This window comes from Gadus morhua, chromosome 19 (assembly GCF_902167405.1).
Source record: "Gadus morhua chromosome 19, gadMor3.0, whole genome shotgun sequence".
In the NCBI taxonomy this organism is placed as follows: Eukaryota; Metazoa; Chordata; class Actinopteri; order Gadiformes; family Gadidae; genus Gadus; species Gadus morhua.
This window is the reverse complement of record NC_044066.1, coordinates 10,276,548-10,293,369: the sequence shown is the minus strand read 5'-3', so window position 1 is coordinate 10,293,369 and position 16,822 is coordinate 10,276,548. Positions and strand designations below refer to the sequence as shown.

Below are 16,822 nucleotides of genomic sequence, written 5' to 3'. Positions count from 1 at the left end.
ATTAAGAGAACATCACTGGTCATTTTAGGAAAGAAACATTATTATTCATATATTCTAAGCCTTAAATAAATGTCATATTACGGGACCCCTAAATACACATACTCTCTCTTACACAAACACACACAGGCAAGACAGATAAACGTAAGCAAGATACACACACACACAGACACAAACAAAAGCTCAGGACCATTTATAGAGCAACACTTGTTTAAACATGTTCCGATAGTCCATCGCAGATGCCAGTTAAGTGACTTGTGTCCATGGTTAAAAACCAACCATTTTCCACTTAGTTTAAAGTCACACTTTCCATGGAAATGCATACACACGTTTCTAACACGGGCTCAGAGACAGCTGCCAAACCATCAACACCTACAAATAACCATTAGAAAAAAAAAGACTTCAACACACTCAGTGCTTCTCTCTTTCGCTGGATCTTTTTACCAGTTTGGCCAGTGGTGTCGATCTGCTACGAGGTTGACGAACCTGTGTGTATGTGTACGTGTGACGTTGTTACCCATGGTCCGATACCGGCTCTTATTTCCTCCTCTCAATGGCCAAATGGGCCAGCCCAAGGCCTTAACGTCCACAAGACATGGTACGACATGGCACGTTACCAGACTAATGTTACGAAAGACAGAGGACACGGGATGCAGCGTTAGAACTTAAGTCAAACTGTCCACAGTCTACAGCAACAATCCCTTTATCTGGTAATTTGCTTGCAATACCTCTTGTCCGCCACTAGGGCGGTGCTGTGGTCTCCCGTTGTGCATATGTGCTGCTGCTACTGGGAGATCGTTGCTCATGTAGTGCTTAGTTTTTTTTGCTGCGTTTCCTGCGCTTTAACTTTAGATGGTATTTACGTGACCACACATTCAACAAACATAGCTGTTATATTCCACCAAACTGAATGGGGATCCCAGAAGAAGGGGATTTTTACATGGACTTTCGGCAGGAAAGGCTTTCACAAAACTGCTGAAGGCCGTGACACCGGATTCCTCGGTTGTGAAAGGATAACCATGAGGCCGGGAGATTTTGAGACTTTGAACAGTTCACTTCAGACACAATCCTCTTCATGAACCTTACTGGAAGGCTCCATGGAAATGAGTTGGATGTTCAGTGGTGAAGCAACAGAACCAAATGTTGATCCCAGTGGAAAGTCCTTTTGGCATGATTGTACCTCGTCCCCCATTTTATTTCTACGATGCTGTCTAGCGCTGCTTCCATGAATAGATAGACAAGAGTATGGATGTGCCTATAGGTCTTTACTGTCTCTGTATCATTCTCAACAATTTACAATTAGCAATTTGTTTCAAGCCACAATGAAGCCAAAACCATTCTTGAATGCTGTAGTAATTCAACTGTATAACCTCATTGTTTTTTTTTTGCACTATACGGCAGAAGATCTAGTTATTATCTCATGTTTATACATGTTAATACCTTTGTAGAGCATGACAAGCTTTTTTATTAATTTCAGGGTGATGTGCTAGTAGGCACACGTGTGTACATTTTGTGAAGACATGAAGATAATGTAAGTAGCTGTAAGGGTGTGTAACTATACGTGCCAAAATGTAGACAGGTTTAAAGTGTATCCAACCTCTTTGTACGAGAATGGGTCACAACCTAAAATCACATTTTAAATATTGACAGGAATACATATTTTTAAAGTTTAAGATAGCCTACTATAACAACAACAACTAGATATCCTTCTTCAGGTCCAATATTAGCCACATTAAGTGTAGTATTTCAGATTAATCAGAGCTACTTTGATGTAAATGCATTTGAAGCATGTTAGTATACAAACCTTTGACAAATACTATGGCAAATAGAGGATTGGAGAAAGCAAAATAGAAACAGTCGATAAGGCAGACATTTTGTGATGTTCACGCTGTGGGAAGAGTACGGTGGCTGTGAGAGATCAAAACTGCAACTAAAGAAAACACATGCAAATAGACAAAATGCAAGCAAATTAATAAAATGTCTTCCTGAATTTGACAACGCCGCACTGCAACTTTAGAAAGCACATGCAAATGGACAATGCAAAAGGCAAAAAACTATTTTCATCAATTTGACAACAAGCTGAATATTCAGACTCCTACTCATTCAGTCCCAACACCAAGGGGAGCCCTTCCAGAGGGCAATTAAAAGTGATGAACACGTCTGGAAACAGTTGTTTCTTCATTTCATGATGCTATCAAAGTCAGCTATCCGTTAGTGGTATTTTAAATGAGCTAAAATTAAAGTGTTTTGGGTTTATTTTAACATTGTGATTGCATGACTCCGATATTATTGCTCTCTCCAGACGCGTTCATACATCATGATCGACCTCTGGAATTCTCTTCTGTTGTCGTCTGGTGTAGTTGCAGCCATATCAGTTTCCGTGATGTGATTGGTCTGCATCGTGTTCGCATGTCTGAACACGATTGCCTAAGGTGTTAACAAATTGATGAAGATACTGTGCGTAAATATCGACGGTGCCACTGGTGCACTGCACCGGGGCCCCGACGCCGCCAGGGGCCTTAGGAGGAAGACAAAGAAAGGGACCCCCCCCCCCCCCCCCCCCCGTTTGGTAGTCCTGTCCAGGGGCACAAAAAAAATATTTGCACCGGGGCCTATCACCATGATGTTACGCCACTGTGAAGATATATTCCTAATTTACTCGCGTTTTGTCTATTTGCATGTTTTCTTGAGTTTGCACTGCGTTATGGTCAACAATTTGCTTGGCTATTGTTCATGCGTTGAGCTTTCAGGTCCACCGTGGAGGAGACCTTTGGATACAGCCATACCTGTCCCCCTACTGGCTGACTTGGTTTGTGGTCCCGAGTTGAATGTCTCTATCCCGTCCGGGTCGTTAGCGATCCACACCCTGTGGTCGTTGGTCGTGTCAGTGTAGATACTGTAAAGTAAGATCTATATGTAGGAGTCATACAGTGGAGAGCTATTTATTTACCGAAACACACTTGAGTTATTATGGACATTTCAGGTGAAATATATTTGAAATATGTAGCATTTTTGTTTGTCCGTTTTTGTCGGGTCAGTTCCTTCCGTTGCTCTGCGTATAGGGCCAAGAGTGAGTTTGTGGTTTTATTGTTTGATTTGTTTGTCAGTCAGTCTAATGTCATTGTTCAAGTCGGGGCGAGGCAAAACAAACATCACAGCAGGTACTCAGTCACAATGCACAATCTGTAATCAATTCATCAACACAGCCACTCCAAAAAAAACACATATTTAATAAGAACCTCAACTGATGAAACAAGTTTGTACTCAAAGTCACTTTTGACCTCTGCTCTGTCTTTACAAAGGTCAACTGCTAAACATTTTATAGCATGATGGACTGAACTATTTTTCAAACTGAAATATTTTACAGAACCTTTGCTAATTAATGTAGAATGGGTTCTCTTTCAGCAATTGGGTGCATGTTTAATTGAAGCCCCAGACAGATACTATTTCTTTAACCAGCCTGCATGCCATTTAGATTGGAGGCGTTACTTGTGTTTGATGTTGAATCAGTAAGATTGGCCACTTTTTGAGGAAATTATGCCATCTAGCGGTGAAAAGGACAATTTTCAAATAACCGTATATGTCCACCTTGGCCCTTTTATCCATTTTTTCACGTGGATTGTTTACAAATTAAAGGGCCGGACTAAAGGTATTAAAAACCTGATAACTCACGTCATTCATCAATCTCGTTAAACTGTGCAGTGAAGTATATATCAATAACTAATCCAATTCCTGTCCAAGCATTATAAATGTTCTCATGGTTAATAGGAAATTATTATCTTACTGGTCCAACCTTGAACTGTAGTCAAGGCCTCATGCATTCAGTGTTTGAGGGGAAATTCTGCAAAATATAATACTTATTATATTTGAGATCATAACAATTATTGCCACTATTAAACATGCTGATAGTGCTAAAAGTCAGAGCTTTATAATCTTTAGTTCAAAGCGTGCATTAGAATACACCAATGTTTAGTGCGGCTAAAAAGCTTGTGACATTACCTGTAGTTTCTACCACTTAAGGCTTGGATATGTGATCAGTCTAAATCTAAATAGGAATAATTATTCCAGATTCAAATACTAAAATTAGTTTTGTACATGGAACTGAATCGATAACCTATATATTCACTAGGCTACTAGTCAACATGGAAAAATAAAATGCATGGTTTTCAAACTATATATGGTGGCAATAATCATTATATTTGAGATATATGCAGTGTTCAGAGTATTTTGATTAAAACGTTTCACGCTTTAGTCAGATGCTTAAAAAGAAACAGAACTTCTCAGATCAGAAATTCACAGTATCATTTAATCCAAGTGGGTGGTCTGAACCTTTATTAACCTTTGTTTTACACTTCTTAAAGCATTCAATACCATTGGAAAGAGCACTGTGTGTGGGCCAACTTTATAATATAAGTAACAATGCTTCTTAAGAGGGGCTCTTAGTCCATGTGTTGCTTTCTTTCAGAGTATGAGTAATCTGTTTTACTACTTATATTAGTTCCTTATGTCTGTAAAATAATCTGATGTAATCAGATTACATTTTTTTTTCTTTTCTTAACCCTGGGCCACAGCTTGCTTCATCATTGACTGTACTGTGGAATAAAAACAAATAGACTTTACAGTTGCTGCTGCTGCTCTCATTATTTACCATTTTGCCATTGAATTTTCGTATGAATGGCTGTCTCATAGAGATGATGGTAAATAAGAAGAAATATTGATCACAAAAGTAATAAATGACAACGCAGAATCTTAAAACGGGTTTTAAAACACACTGATGCCTTTTAGATCACGCTTAGTGTGGATTTAAATCCTGTCGGAATAACAAAGTGAGATGACGTGTGTGAGAAGCGCTCCGGCACACTGAGAAACCATTCAGCATTGAAGGGATTACAACCAAAACATAACAAATAACAATATGTTATAGTTATCCAGTTTAAAAATGAATTCGCTCGGAATTCTCAACATAAAGTGCTTGTAAAATACTCAATAAATACAATAAAAAATCGTCAGGTTGCATTGACAATATGAGGAATGACATCGTAACCTAAAAAATCGCAAATCAAGTACTGCAAAGAAAAATGGCTTTTCCGAGAATTCGGTTGGCAGAGGAGAAGCATGCGTGTGTGTGTGTGTGTGTCTATAGAGCACGACACTTCTTGACCATGCTGGGGATCTTCTTGCTGGCGAGCTCCTCCTCCTGAAGGGCGGAGCGGAAGGACTTCACTTTGTCTGGGAGAGAGGAGAGAGGGAGAGGAGTCAGAAGGAATCTCAGGGGTTTTGCGTACACAGAAAGTGGATGAGGGTCAAGAATTTGTTATGGGAAATCCCATATAAAGTTTAAACTTAACCCCCCACTTTGACAGAACATATAAGTGCTCAAGTAGAGTTAGGGTTAGTAATGTTTGTCGTGTGTAGTTCTCAATTAAAGTCGCAACGTGTAATATTTAAACTAGCTCATAGTTGAAAGCCAGCTTGTTACATAGTGGACAACACTGTTGTATAGTTAGAGGGGTTTTATATATTACACATTGTGACTTTTAAGCACTTAATAACTTCATAACAAGTATCCCTATCCCTAGTTATTTCCCTTATAATTATCGTCTTTCATTTCCTCACTAGTTTAATTATATCCAGGGCTTCTTAAAACATCTGAGCTTTAACAGAAGAGGCAGCAGGATGATGTAGTGATCCAGAGTGTTCAACTCCCAGCCAAAAGGAAGTGGGTTCCAATATGCACACAGTCCAGCTGCTCCTGTGTGGGGGTGATACTGGCAATGCAGGCAACCAAACGCTACAAAGATGGAGTCTGTGTAGCAGTTAATAAACTCTGCTCCGCCCTGCCTAAGTGAAGTGTCCCCCTGCCCATGTATCTCGGCCGTGACCTGTAGTCATCCTTGTGAGTAAGATGCCCTATCACCTACCTGCTCATTAACAACATGTATCTCAGTCTTCAATGTAAGTGGCGGCTGATAAAAGCACCTGCCTAATGATTAAATAGTAACTGAAATCATGTCGTGCCCCTTCTCACCTCTGAGCTCGCTGAGGATGTCGATCTTCTGGTCAAGGATCTGCTCCAGCTGGGTGACGTACGTGTCCACGTCATAGTCCACTTCCTCCGTCATTTCCAGAAGCACCTTCTCGTCCTCCAGCCAGCGAATAGACTCCTGTAGGCGAGGAGAAGGGGAGGGCCTTTGTGAGCAAAACAGCGCCCCACAGTGGACGGTTTGTGAATTACAGCTGTGCATTCGATTCAGAGTACTGCATTAATCCCGAGGGAAGTTGTTACTGTGAGAGTAATGATGATCTATACATTTGTCTGCGAGTCACTTTGGATAAAATCAACGTACATCATTTTAACAGCCTGTAATAACAATGTCCGCAGCCACAAAGCGACCATCCCAATGATCTTCATGAGACCGATCGAAAACATTTATGTATCTGTTGTTTCATCAAATATCTAAAGCTTATGAGTCAGCAGTCAACCCACGACCCCATATGCACATCAGGCTGCCCCCAGTGGGCTCCCGACCCCCGGGTTGGGCAGCCTGCTGGAAGTGGTGGTTAGTTTGTGAGCGTACCCCGAACACGGCCCTGTGGTCCTCCAGGACCTGCTCCTCCATCTCCACCAGCTGGGACACGGCTTCATGGAAGCTGAAGAGCTGTGGGGACACCTCCTCCACCTGGGAACCACACAACCACCCGGGGGGCGCCTCAGTGAGTACCCTCGTTACACTAAAGTACACACATGTCAGTACACACCGATCTTTATTCTTTACTCATTCCTAATTATTTAATAGTCACAATAATTTGGCCGTGTGTGTGTTCGTGCCTCCATGCATGTTTCTTTTCATGACTTGTGTGCAACTGAGCGTGTATGGGTGCATGTGTATTGTGCTTCCATATGTGTGTGTGTATTTCCGAGTGTGTGTGCGCACGTCCATGTATGTTTACCATATGTGTGTGTGTGTGTGTGTGTGTTTTTGTAAGTCCATGTGTGTGTGTATATTTGTGTGTGTGTGTGTGTCTATGTCCATGTTTGTGTACGTCCATATACGTATGTGTGCATATTTTTGTGTGTGTGTATGTATGTGTGTGTAAATCCATGGATGTGTGTTTCTGTATGTGTGTGTGTGCGCCCATGTGTGTGTATGTGTGTGTCCATAATATGTCTGTGTGCGTCCATGTGTATGTGTGTGCATGTGTGTGTGCGTCCAGGTGTGTGTGCGCCTTACGTTCTGTTCACAGAGCAGCTTGAGGTCGTCCCTCTGGGGGGAGCTGCCCACGCCCCACTGGGCCTCCAGGACCTCCAGCTGGGCATGGTGGTCCCCCAGAGGGCTGTCCATCAGCCCCTCGCCGTCCAGAGACAGCTCCTTGGTCCTGGACACACAGCCCGGAGGGAGGGGGTCAGAACAAAGCCGCTACACAACGGAGCATGCTACAATGTTCACAGGCTGGTTGGTGGAGACGGTCAAAAAAATATAACTTTACAGCTGTCTCCTGTAAATAAACATGTTATTTTAGCTGCAGTTACAAAATGGCGTAGATTGTTGTTGTTCTGTCGGTGCCTGCAATAGTTTCTTTAATGAACGTGGTTGAAAACGTTGTAATAGTGCGAACCAGAACGTAGGTGATCAAGTTAGTTATAGGTGACTATTGTGGCTGGGCGTTGTAAGACACACTCAGTGGCGAGGGTGCAGAGTGAGAGAGGAAGAGGTCACCTGTTGGCCAGGTCTCCGTACTCAAAGGTGGGGGAAAGCTCTGAACGCCCACCCCCTCCTCCGCTCTGGACGAAGGGAATGTCGGAGGGACTGATCCCGAACTCCTTCACTCTGGAGACACCGGAGGACATTATAGTAAACATTAAATATTGTTACATAAAGATATGATCTGTTACCATATCTCCGTTTGTATAGGGATGTTATTAACATGTCCTATCTGTTAGCATATCTCCGTGTGCATAAGGATGTCATTCACATGTTCTATTTGTTAGCATATCTCAGTACGTTTAAGGATGTTATTAACATGTCTTACCTGTTAGCATATCTCAGTGTGTTGAGTGTGTTTTCACAGGAGGCCATCCCAGGAGAAATCGTTGCAATCTAGAAAGAAGAAAATCCAGTTAGAACTAAACCTCCATCTGTAGTATTGACGGTAGTATTAGTGAGTTAGCACCACGGTTACAACCAACCATGCATGTTCTAGAGTTCTCCCCGATGAAGGAGTCCCTCAGGACCTGCGTTAGCTTGCTAGCTCTAAACGGAGTGTGTGGTTTGTTTCGTCCCAGGGCGCGGATACACTCCTGTGTTCAAAGACATGAAAAGATAATACTAATTAATCAATTGGGATAGAAGGAAAACTAAACCACCAAACATTACTTCAGTATTTTCTTTTGCATTTTTTTGCTTTATGAGAGACAGGAAGGTATGGGCGGTAGAAGGGAGGACATGCAGCCAAGGGCCGCGGACAGGACTGAGCCTATATGGTGGGCTCCACCCGTTGAGGGTTATGGTTAGGGTTATTTTATCATATATAGACGTATAACCACGTATCAATCAACAAAAATATACTTTTTTATTTTGGGCGACTGTCCCTTTAAATACCTTGAGCGCCAGCAGGCTCTTGTTGATCTCGGCGCCCTCCAGGCGGGTCTGCCGGTCAGCGCTGGACGTGTCGGCGCCGCGCTCATTCCCCGCCAGGTCGATGAGGGAGAACTTGCCGTGCATCTTGCCCCGTCGCCGCAGAATGATCTGGAACACAGCGTGGCTGCGGGACGAGTGTGCGTTGGCCGACGTCTGTCCCGAGGTCCTGGGAGAGAGACGGGTCCATTTTAAAACGGCTAGAAATATTTGCTATATTCTACAATATTCTGTCAATGTTTTCTATCGCTGCAGAGATATTCCAGTTTCACAGCGAGGCCCTCTGCTAACCAATCAGAGCAGCTCAAATAGAAAGAACGTTGGCTGTCAATCAGCTTTCTGAACCCGATTAAACGCTAGCCTAGCTTTTGGAGCTTATAGCTTGCTGGCAGGTAGTACATGCTGGTGGGAATGTTTTTTACCTACTGCAGCTTTAAAACGCTTTCTATGTATTCACACGTTGAACAGCAGTATTTACCACCAGGTGTGTGTGTACCACCGGGTGTGTATGAGGTATCATGTGTTTCCTTCCTCCCCTAGCCGTTTACCTGCAGCTGTTCCCGACCTCTATGAGTCTGAGGACGTCTTCTGTGCACTTGACCTCCTTCTCCTGCAGCCCCACCACCTGCACCTGCTGCTTACCGTCCTCCAGCACCCGCAGCTTGGCCTTCCGGTTCAGCAGGTCAAACACCTGCAACACACAAACACACACACGCACACACACACACATATATACATAGCCCTCACTGTTAGAACAATCATTCATAACATTGCAGTTAAAACCTTCATTTAGAACCTTCATTAGCCTTCACTAACCTTTAAGTTAGATCATTCAGTTATAACCTAACAAGGAGTAAAGAAGTTCCTCATACTAATGTAGTAAAAAGCAAAAAAGATTACAGAATGTAATCTTATTACATTACAGAATGAACCATAATGAAAAGAGTATGATGATTAACACAGAAACCTTTCATAATTCATAGTGTAAAAACACTATGAATTATGAAATTCATAGTGTAAAAACATCATTCATAACATCAATAGATGGGCCAATTTCCAGCACTTGCCTTTCCGCTGTAAATCTCGAAAAATGTGGCGAAGACCTGAAGGTCAAGTTTCTTGTAGTTTGGTTTCCCTAACATGACAAACACTTCTCGGGCTGAAAGAAGGAAAGAAGAGGTTTAGGATTAACGCATCTGAACTTGGCTGACGGCCACTGAAACGTACTGTGAACCAATGCAGTAGTAGAAGTAGGTAGAATACAGACCTGCAAGGGCGTAAATCCCTTTAGAGCAGTCCTGGTTCTTTCCAGAGAAGTCCCCACCCATAGTCTGAAATGAGAGACCCATACAAACAACTTGAAAATGAAGCAGAATGCAGAACTTCTAATATTCCAAGTGTGTGTTGGATCAAATGCAACCCTAAAATCCCCTCCCGTAATATATTTAACATTAAATTGATATCTATCTTAAATGTATATTTATGTTAAGCATTTATACTTTACCTGTCACACATACACATCTGTATATAAATATATTACACTCACGTGTGTTTTTCCACTTCCAGTTTGTCCATACGCAAAACAGGTGGCCATCCCCCTTTCAAATATAGTCTCAACCAGAGGACGAGCAGTGAACCTGGGGACCCAAGTGAGAACCATTTTGACTTCAGATTCAGATCCATTAGAATTTGGGTTCAGAGTCCGCTTATTTTATTGATCAACAGAGAAATGTTAAATTACTACTGTCACAGCTAAAATATAGAAAAAACTAAAATTCAGTTAGGAAATCAAATATAAAAATGATAAATATTGAAAATATGTGTTTTCACAAAAATGTACATTAAATAAATAATGTACAATGTATCTATCTGAAGGTGGCTCATATCCTGGGACATTGCACTTTAAATCAAATATGAATGCTAGTTTATTTCAATTTATTTGACAGCAACAGTACACCTTGATTACATTTCTGTAAAAAAGGCCGGGGGTCCTGCTGCCCGTGCTATACCTGTAGACCATCTCGTTGGTGGTGCTGTCGTCGAAGGCGTAGTCGAAGCGGAAGGTCTGGTTCTCCAGGTAGCGGGTCAGGTCCACCTTCTGCTTGGGCTCGTGGACCATCACCACGTCCTTGCTGGGGACGGTGATCACGTCCAGGTCCTTTGTGGTCAGCTCTGAACAAGGAGAGAGAATGGAGACAATGTTTTCATATCACCAGGTTTGATGATGATTGGTCATCCCAACCCAGCCTAAACATAGCAGCATCTTTCCATTGGTGACACCCCTAGTGGGAGTGTGATGGCACCCAGATGTATGATTAATAGACCAGCCGGCCCACTGGACCGTACCAACTGGTAGGCCGATCTATTCATCACACAGATAGATGGATACTCCCACTTGGGATGTCACTAAAGGGTTGGTTTTCTAGCTGACGATAAACAATGACCCCTTTAATAATTAGTGTTATAATGAGGGTGTTTATAGTTAACATGATGTTGCTTGAATATTGTAATAAAGTGCTACCAACCTTTTTTGTTGAGGGGCCGTGCTCGTACACACACACAGATCCTGTGCTCCTCTATCTGGAACATCAAAACACACAGTTGTAGTGAAGACAGACTTTAAGGCCCAATCCCATTTCTACCCCTTACCCCTTCTTCTCGATTGGGCCTAAATGGTATGCTCTTTTAACCACCATAGGAATCACTCTAAAGCTCTCAAAAGTCTTAATTCGATTGCTTTGTAGACTGGGCTATTCTGGTGAATTCCTTCCCTATCAATCTGCTGTGTTGAACAGGACATACCAGATCAGTGGTGTTTAGTGGCCTGTAGTCCAGACTGGCCCTGAAGTCCCTGATCATACACATGATCTCATAGTTGGGTAGAGTGGCATCCACCTCCTGCAAAGACAGACAACAATACAAAAGAAATGCAACCCATCAGAGCAGTGTTCTCTGAGAACATGAACGACATAAAGCAGGTCCGAGTCTCACTTGTGCTTTCTTCTCTCTGAGTTCCTGTTGCTGGAGTCTCCTTTTCTCCCTCTTCTCCTGCAGCTTCTCCACCTCCTTCACACAGTTGGACTTTCTCCGCGCTAGAGAGAGAGAGAGAGAGAGAGAGAGAGAGAGAGAGAGAGAGAGAGAGAGAGAGAGAGAGAGAGAGAGAGAGAGAGAGAGAGAGAGAGAGAGAGAGAGAGAGAGAGAGAGAGAGAGGTAGAGAGAGGTAGAGAGAGTAAGGGAGAGGGAGTGAGGGGGAGATAGGGTCAGGGAGGGGGAGAGAAAGAGCAGGAAGGGGGGAGAGAGAGGAGAGGGATAGGGGGCGGGGGTAAGAGAGGGGAGGGAGGGAGGGAGGGTTGAGGGAGAAAGATATAGTGGGTGAGAGAGAGAGGAGTTGGAGATAGGGAGAGAGTGGAGAGAGATAAAAAAGAGTGTGACAGACCGAGGAAGAGTGAAAAAGAAAGAGAAAAGAAAGAAAAAAATCCTCACAATCTAACAGCTTGGTTTAAGTCTCGATTTTGTTTTATATTAAAAAAAAAGTGTGTTAGTTCTTTATATTCAACGCTCAATCTGAAGGCTTTCCTGAAGGGGGAGAACTCGTGCAGTGATAAAAGCTGAGCCTGTGGCCGACTCAAAGGGCCTTTCAGCCTCGCCAGCACAATATGGCCCGGGAGGCATGAGGTCACTGGTGACTGGTAAACAGCCACACATCCAGCGCTACGGGCCTCGGCGCCATCTTGGCTCTGCCCAGTATCTAAGTATGTTCCTCTGTGTGGTTTTATACCACACACATTCTTTGTGTACTTTTGTAAGTGTCTACGTACCGTATATTACTGTGTGTAGTTCTGTGTGTAGGTCTATTACACAGTCTGTCTACATAAGTTACTGTGTGTGGTCTTATAGCAGTGTCTACATGTTACTGTGTGTGGTCTTATAACAGTGTCTACATGTTACTGTGTGTGGTCTCATAACAGTGTCTACATGTTACTGTGTGTGGTCTTACAACAGTGTCTACATGTTACTGTGTGTGGTCTTATAACAGCGTCTACATGTTACTGTGTGTGGTCTTATAACAGTGTCTACATGTTACTGTGTGTGGTCTTATAACAGCGTCTACATGTTACTGTGTGTGGTCTTATAACAGTGTCTACATGTTACTGTGTGTGGTCTTATAACAGTGTCTACATGTTACTGTGTGTGGTCTTATAACAGTGTCTACATGTTACTGTGTGTCGTTCTAAGTCCTTCTATGTGCAGCTGTATGTGCTGTCCTGCTGTTCCGTGGTTCTGCTGCTACTACTGTGATAGTTCCCATGTGATTATGGGGTGTCTCTGTGTGTGTGTGTGTGTCTCTGTGTTTACCCATCTGCTGCTGCAGCAGGGTCTGTGCCTGTGTGGGCGGGGGCTGGATGGCGGGCGGGGGGGGCTCGCTGGGCGGGACCTGGTGGCTGGGCCGGGCCCGGGTGGTGCCCACCGATGCAGCTGGAGGCGGGGGACAAGTCAGGATAAAACACACGCACGCACACACACACACACACACACACACACACACACACACACACACACACACACACACACACACACACACACACACACACACACACGCGCAGTTTACTTTAAATGAAATGAATGGCATTATTAACTGCTTCTAAAAGACAAATAACATATTATGCGTGGCAGGGTTAGCCCTTCTTAGCAGGACCATTATCCATATGCATGTTATCAAAACACTATTTTACTATCAGATAAGAGCACTATAATAATCTCTGGAGGGGGGGTTGGGATGTAGGCCAGCAGATCTCTGGGAGATGGTGGGTGTGTCAGAGGGCCTACCTCTGTTCTCTCGCATTGGGTTCTCAGTCTTGGGTGGAACGATTGTCCGTCGACTCTGGAAGATCGGGACAACAAACCGATTTGTTATAATCGCTGTTAGCTAGAACAACAATCATCACACTGAAATCAAGGCTGGTTGACATGGACCCGAGTTGAGAGGTTTGTTGATACTCTGCCATGAAACGTAATGACGCATTTCATTGACCGGCAACTCTGTATTTACCATAAGTGTGTGATCTTACAACCAACCAATCAATGAAGCTTTCAAAGTATTTGTCAGGCATTCCTATTCCTATTCAAGTTCATTTTGAGTAATCGTCACAATTATAAATGTAAACCTGCGTCCGTCCATTAACAATATCTAACAGAAATACGACAGATGATGGGGGTAATGGTGTCAGGTGATGACGGTGTTACGGGAGGTGCATAGGGAGGTGTATGAGACCTTGGGCAGCTTGGTGGCTTTGGCAGCAGTAGAGGTGGAGGAAGGTGGAGTCTCTGGACTCAGTGGCACCTCCTCCTCAGGTGCAAAATGTGGATTGAGAGCAAAAACGCTCTCCAGGTCAATCTGAGGGAACAAGGACCAACGTTAGTCCACCCTGGTACTGCACCCAGCGAATCATAGATATCCTCGGCTGAAAGGAAATGAGTAGAGTAGAGAATATGTCTTTGATTGTCCCAGAGGGGCGATTTGGTTTCACAGACATGAGACATGTTTCTACGTATTCTGAACTGATATTTAAATATATGTATGTATCAAGCTTACCTGTAGGCATGCTGGAGCAAGATCCTCTTTACATACCCTTCATGCACCTAAATGACCTGTATCTGAACTCACTGAAAATCATTATGCTCAATGCTAAATAAAGGTGCACAGTCGCAGTCCTTTTACCTGACACTTTTTTCCGGTAATACTGTATTGTTATGATCCTGAGTTACTATGTGGCTGTCATGTATTACTAATGGATGAGCTACAGCTTGAGAGCTTGGTATTCACATTCTGCTCAAACACCCAGGCTATGACAGGTATCTTGCTACAGGCTCCACCAATCAGATGAAAGCTAGTCAAGAGCAGCTATTCATGAGTATGTATGTATGGTCAGTACGGTACGTTTCACTGAAAGGCTATTACAATATAGCTATATTGCTGTATAGCTTCATATGCCTGGAACTACAGCATGTCTGAATTTGAATTATGAACTGGAAACCTAAATTCCAAGGTGAAACAGTGTCTGATAGATTGAAATCCAATCCCAATTGACAACGTGTGTACAAAAGGCACAACCCTTATTTCATTATTTAGCTCCCTCTTCTTCCTCAGTCCCACCTCTTTCCCTTTGGTGTCTCCATTCTCCAACCATTCCACTGTCACGCTCTCGTTCTCCTCGTTGAGAGCCGTGACCATCGCATGGTGTATTCTGCCTGTGGTGGAGGAGAGAAGCAGACAGCAGGCACCAGATGATGGAGCTACAAGGCGTGTTCGCTGCTGCATGATCGAAGCGGACCCAGACACTCGTAGTATGCTAATGATCTACCCTTTGATCGTGCGCATCGAATCACAACCCGTTCACTCCCGTGGCAAAACCTTATTTCGTCGTTTTTCTTCCAATCCAGCTGTTGGTTCAGTGACTATCGTACCACTTTGACACAGGCAGAAGTGTATGGTCATAGCGTGACGCCGAAATGCCAAATGGCCTATTTCTGGGCGGAAATTAATGGTTCTACTGTACTGTGCAGCTGGCACAGCCTGTGTCATGAAATAGCTTCAGTAACCTAAATATAGCAGCATCTTTCATTTGCGGTTTGAGGATTTAAGTAATTGCACTCAAGTGACAGGACACGCATGCATGGTGGTTACCGATCCAATAGGCCACTTTAAACGAAAAATCATCGAACAGGCTGAATCCCTGAATGCCATCTATGTACTATTTTCCTCAGGGGTTTAAAGTTAAACATAACGCCGGTCACGTTGGCGTAGGGACCAAGATCATGTCCTTTAGGGGTGGCGTGGGGTGGAGGGGGATAATAAAATACAGCCGACCTATTTGGCCAGACTGCCGCACAGGTGGTGAATGAAATTGTAAGTCACGTCTCGGTGGTTGACAGTCAATTATAGTCAACCCGAGTAACTGTAGTCATTGTAAAGACGCGAGGTTTATCCTAAGGAATCGTCTCGTTCCGAACCCCAAGCGATCCTCCCCAAATCGGCGGCGGTGTTGGCCAAGGCGCAGGCAGCAACAAAGATGATGGTGGAGCTTGTGCCTGGAGACATCCACGATTTTCTCTTAGAATATGGGTTTGCTCCGTGATTTTCATTGGGCCTAGTTGAAGGCGTTGTGTACCTACCATCGCTTCTTTTGATGTCCACATAAATGCCAAATATTATCTTCCCAAAAATAGCGGCCATGCCGATGTGATTTATTCCAGTATTGAGCCACTGGGCGTGTTCCTGCTAGAGCCCCGGTTTCCTTCAAGTTGCGCTGCAGAAACTGGTAGGTCAGTGTGAGCGGGAGCGAGGGATGGGAGAGCGCATGCGCTAGAGACTCGCCCAAAGAGTTTTTCTCTAAACTGCAAAGGTTATTCGGGTATTATTGATGATCGCATATTCCTCATATGTCCATCAGAATAACGGTTTCATGTTTGTTCACATAATGATCAAGAAAGTAAACATGAATGTCGTTTATTGGCTCTAAACATATACATTAAAAGCCTACACAAGTTATTGCTTTTCCAAAGCAGGATGAATAGTCATATTAGTTATTCTAACAAATGAAAATATCTGTATTGTAAATGACTTACTTATAGATAATAAGTAGTTAGATAATAATAATAATAATAATAATAAATGCTTTTTAATTGGTTGAATATTACAAACAATTATAGGCCAAAGCTTGGTTTAGCTTTTCTCTTTTTTATTTTACTAACAAATAAATCGAAGGTATTTTAATAATTCCTTTACCTTTATGCATGACAACACAAACACTGTACAATATAGGGATATGTTTGTTGTAGTTACCTTCTAATGACAGACGATGGCACTAGAGAACCATAACCACGGTTCTCGGTTGATGGTTGCAACCATCAACCGAGTCCCGAACTCCAGTACTGTCATTTACTATCATGAATGAAGTCGATACTTAATACGAAATGATTAGTCATCTTGGTGCCTTTTATTGGATTCAACTTTCTTCCACACATACTGTGTGTGTGTGTGTGCGTGTGTTGTGTGTGTGTGTGTGTGTGTGTGTGTGTGTGTGTGTGTGTGTGTGTGTGTGTGTGTGTGTGTGTGTGTGTGTGTGTGTGTGTGTGTGTGTGTGTGTGTGTGTGTGTGTGTGTGCGTGCCACATCTGGAATAGCTAAAC

General features: G+C 43.2%; 1 protein-coding gene across 1 annotated transcript; it reads right to left on the bottom strand.

The window, feature by feature from the left end:
• Nucleotides 1-4,282: 4,282 nt before the first annotated feature.
• Nucleotides 4,283-15,963, bottom strand: LOC115532013 (kinesin-like protein KIF2A). Its single transcript, XM_030341431.1, has 21 exons — nt 15,807-15,963; nt 14,788-14,882; nt 13,906-14,028; nt 13,461-13,515; nt 12,990-13,109; nt 11,625-11,725; nt 11,436-11,531; nt 11,159-11,213; nt 10,643-10,805; nt 10,180-10,270; nt 9,901-9,964; nt 9,701-9,792; nt 9,182-9,324; nt 8,598-8,802; nt 8,186-8,296; nt 8,029-8,096; nt 7,716-7,826; nt 7,230-7,374; nt 6,576-6,677; nt 6,026-6,161; nt 4,283-5,226 (listed from the first exon to the last, which is right to left on the bottom strand). Exons 1-21 carry the CDS (start codon nt 15,865-15,867, stop codon nt 5,135-5,137), a joined length of 2,229 nt encoding a protein of 742 aa, XP_030197291.1. The 5' UTR covers nt 15,868-15,963; the 3' UTR covers nt 4,283-5,134.
• Between the last annotated feature and the right edge of the window lie 859 nt (nt 15,964-16,822).